Here is a 3,827-nt window from a genome sequence, read left to right on the forward strand (position 1 = left end):
TCTACCAATCGATCGATGTGTGGCAGGGGGAAACTATCTTTTGGACATGCCTTGTTTAAGTCGGTAAAATTCACGCAAACTCACCATTTTTCGTTTTTCTTTTTGACTACTACGGGGTTGGCAAGCCAGTCTGGATACCTCACTTCTGTTATTGACCCGAATTTAAGCAATTTTTCGACCTCGTCGTTGACCGCGGAAGCTCGTTCAGGTCCTAGCTTCCGCCTTTTTTGTTTGACGGGCTTGAAAGTCGGATCGATATTCAATTCGTGACACGTTATGTCAATGTCTATCCCCGGCATATCTTCCGCGGCCCATGCGAAAGTATTGAGGTTCTTTTTTAGACAGGTTACGAGCTCTGTCCTCAAAGGCTCGCGGAGATTGGCTCTGATTTCGACGCATCGTTCCGGAGATGCTTCGTCGAGACAGACCGTGACCACAGGCTCGCAAGTTGGTTCGCGTTTTTCCTCCAGGGCCACGATGTTAAGAGACTGCCAGTAGAGTTCAGCCGAATCTTGACTTCGAGAACCCTGGTTGGAGACCTTTTTCTCCGTTTTTCTAGGAACGGTCTCGAGGTCTGGTCTTTTTCGTTTTTGTTCTGCGGCGTAACACACCTGTGATACTCTTGGGTTTCCCCACATTACCTTGATTCTGTTAGGGGTTGGAAACTTGAGGCAAAGATGGTACGTGGATGGGATAGCACGCATGGCGTTCAACCATGGCATTCCCATGATAACGTTGTAAGATGCAGGACGGTCAACAACTAGAAACTCTGTGGCTCTTGTCACGGTTCCGGCTTTGACCGCGAGGTTAATCGATCTGTAAGCCATGGTCGTTTCTCCCAAAAGTCCCAGTAGTGGGCTAGGGTATTTCACGATTTCGAATTGATCGATGCCCATTTTCTCGAGAGTATCTTTGAAGATGATATCGGCCGACCTTCCGTTGTTGTGTGGGAACCGAAATTCACACTGTCGATTTCCGTTTAAATAAGGAAAGTTAGGAAAATCCTAATTTCCCAGAGGTCCCGGATATCTGTTAAACCACACGCCAAGCAATCAGAACACGCAATTAAAGACGAAAAGAAATAAGAAATCGTAAAAGAGAGCAAAAAGAGTTTTATTCAAAATCCGCGTATGAGCGTTACAACAAGGTAGAAGCCTTGGCCACGAGAGCTGTCGGCGAGATTCCTAGTTCAAACAACCTAAGACTGTAAAACCTAGTTGAGTCGCAGCTCGAAATAACAAAAACGGAAAGTTGCCTAATTGCTCTAAGTGCTGAGTTCGCTCTAATAAGTTCCTTTTTTATGCCTCTCGCCTAGGACCCCTTATATACTGACTCCAAGGTCGGTTTACGCCTTTCCTCTTCTGCCCTTAAGCCGCCATAGCATAAAATGGAGATATTCCATTTTTTCCGATCTTCGTAATTATCTTCTATTTATCCGCGGAAACTTGACATATATCTCCCCTTGCGGACCAAGCGTAAGCCGACATGCGGTTTATGGGCTGTTGGTTAAGAAATCGTAAGTAGGGCCTCGAGTCGTGTCCTAGGTCCCTTTGGGCCGTCTTTCGACTCGAAGCGTTTATTACGGCTTCTTTCGATAAAGAATGAACTTTCCGCGGTTTTTACGAAAAAGTTTGATTGATAACTTAGAAATGGCGGGGAACGTGAGATGGGTTCGCTACGGTATTCGGGAGATAGCATCGAAGGGTAGAAGAATGCATGGACTGATGTCGTATCGACGTTTCGGAAGAGCTCGGTCGCTACGTAGCGACCAAACTTTGGTTCGAGCTCGGTCGCTACGTAGCGACCGAGCTCCGACTCGAGCTCAGTCGCTACGGCTTGAGCTCGGTCGCTACGTAGCGATCGAGCGGAATGGCGTTTGGTTGTTATGTAGTGACTGAGCTTTGGCTCAAACTTGGTCGCTACGTAGCGACCGAGCGGAGCACGCGTTTGGTCGCTGCGTAACGATCCTTCTCGAGCTCTTGTCTGATGTTTCGCGTTTCTTCCGCAAAGGTTTTTTGTAAAGAAGAATCTATTTCGAAAGTATATTTGTCGAAGAATTCTTCTACGTTTTTCTTCTTCGGGAATTTGGACGTTAACTTCGTCGTAACCGTTTTTGACCCCAACAGTTTTCTTTGATGAAAGATCTGATCGGATTCTTTAGCATCTTTAGCTTCTTAGAAACTCTGAGCATATCTGAGCCTATAACGTTTGTAGAAAACCAAAGCCATGCGATGATAGGTAGAAACTCGCTGTCAAGAAGGAGAAAGTTGTAGAACTTGAAAGGCATCTGATGCTTTGTTTGATCAGTAGCGAGGATAACCGAACAAGATACATGATCAGAGAATTCTTGAGGTCCGAAGACACCAAGGGAAGATGGAAATTGGACATGCCATTGATCATTTACCAAGATACGGTCCAGTTTCTTGCCAATGGGGTTCGCCTTTTGACTGTTCCACCAGGAGAACGTTGGCCCAATGAAGTTAAGATCGGACAGGGCAGCGTCTGAAACACATTCCTGAAATTCTCTGGTTTGTCTATCCACGTTTAAGGTAGGTGGACATGAGTGTTCTTCAGGTTTTAAGACTTGGTTAAAGTCACCGATGAGTAACCAAGCTTTTCCTGCTACAATAGAGGAACCTGAGAGAGTATGAATATCTGACCAAAGCTCTCTTCTAATATATTCATCAGTAGAAGCGTAGATACAAGAGATTACGACCGGAGAAATATAATCCGGACACTTGACAAGGCAGGTGATCATTAGAAGAGATTTGTCGACAACCGTCACTTGAAGGGTTGGGTGCCAAAGGATCCAGATTTTCCCTAGCTCCGAGAACTCGTAGTTTCCGTCAAAAAGCCATCCAGGGAGGAGGGAGGTAACAAATTTATTTTGTTTTTTCTTCTGTACATGAGTCTCAAGGAGACATCCAAAAGATGGTCGCTGCTGCTTGAACTATTTTTTAAAACCCGTACGATGACTGACCATATTAAAGCCACGTAAAAGTCTGTATACATAAAATTACTTGAGTTTGGGGCCCCTGCCCCGATCCTTCTTTTTCTGACGCGCAGAAATAACATCCGTATATCCAGAGTCATCACTGAAACGAGATTCTGATGAGTCCAAGTCAGAGGAGTCAGATTCCTCAGCTGAAGTTTCTGATCTGCCATGATCAGATGAAACACGATCGATTGAGCCTCTGGCAGAAGAGTCTACTTTGTCGCTTGTTTCTCTATTTTCCATGTTCTTAAAAGAGCTAGCAGATTTCTTTAAAGAGGCAGTAGAATGCCGCTGGGGATCAACTGTCATATACACCCTTTGAATAGCTTTTGAGGAGGGTTTCTTTTTGAGCTCTTTCTCAGTTTTGGCGGATGTTTTGGCCTTTGAGCGCGTGCATTCAGCCTGTAGATGAGTTGTAGACTTACAGGCTTTACACGTGATGGGGGCTTTCTTACACCGCCTGAGAGGATGGCCAACCTCTTTGCAGAAAGAACAAAACGGAGGCATCCACGGGCTTGAGACTCTGATCCGTCGTATTTCACCTGATTCAAATCTTGCATTCACCGCTTCCGGTAGTGGCACTCTAGGGTCGATAATAGTGAACACTTTTGCCACCTCTAGATTGGTTTTATTTGCCGTTTGTGGGTACAAGAACTTAAGGTCCCCCACCTGCGAATCAATGTGTTCGAGAGCTTCTTCATTGAAGAATTGTAAAGGAACATCCCTTAACTCCAGCCAGATCGGAGCTGACGTTAGTTCAGGCTTGACAGGCACAATGCCCGGTTACCATTTCGCCACAAACATGGTTTGGCCTTCGATTTGCCATAGACAT

At 45.5% G+C, this 3,827-nt stretch overlaps 1 protein-coding gene across 1 annotated transcript; it reads right to left on the reverse strand.

The window, feature by feature from the left end:
* Positions 1–3,016: 3,016 nt before the first annotated feature.
* LOC106314405 lies at positions 3,017–3,827 on the reverse strand. The gene is made up of 2 exons (XM_013752279.1): positions 3,783–3,827; positions 3,017–3,664 (listed from the first exon to the last, which is right to left on the reverse strand). The coding sequence occupies exons 1-2, from the start codon at positions 3,825–3,827 to the stop codon at positions 3,017–3,019; spliced, it is 693 nt and encodes a 230-aa protein (XP_013607733.1).

This window comes from Brassica oleracea, chromosome C9, assembly GCF_000695525.1.
Source record: "Brassica oleracea var. oleracea cultivar TO1000 chromosome C9, BOL, whole genome shotgun sequence".
NCBI classification, from domain to species: Eukaryota; Viridiplantae; Streptophyta; class Magnoliopsida; order Brassicales; family Brassicaceae; genus Brassica; species Brassica oleracea.

Excerpts from the sequence above, each read along its gene's own strand:
- LOC106314405 (XM_013752279.1), bottom strand. The coding sequence starts at position 3,827 with ATGTCTATGGCAAATCGAAGGCCAAACCATGTTTGTGGCGAAATG. Across the intron at positions 3,665-3,782 it reads ACCATGTTTGTGGCGAAATG|GTGGGGGACCTTAAGTTCTT; the intron begins GTAACCGGGCAT and ends ATTGATTCGCAG.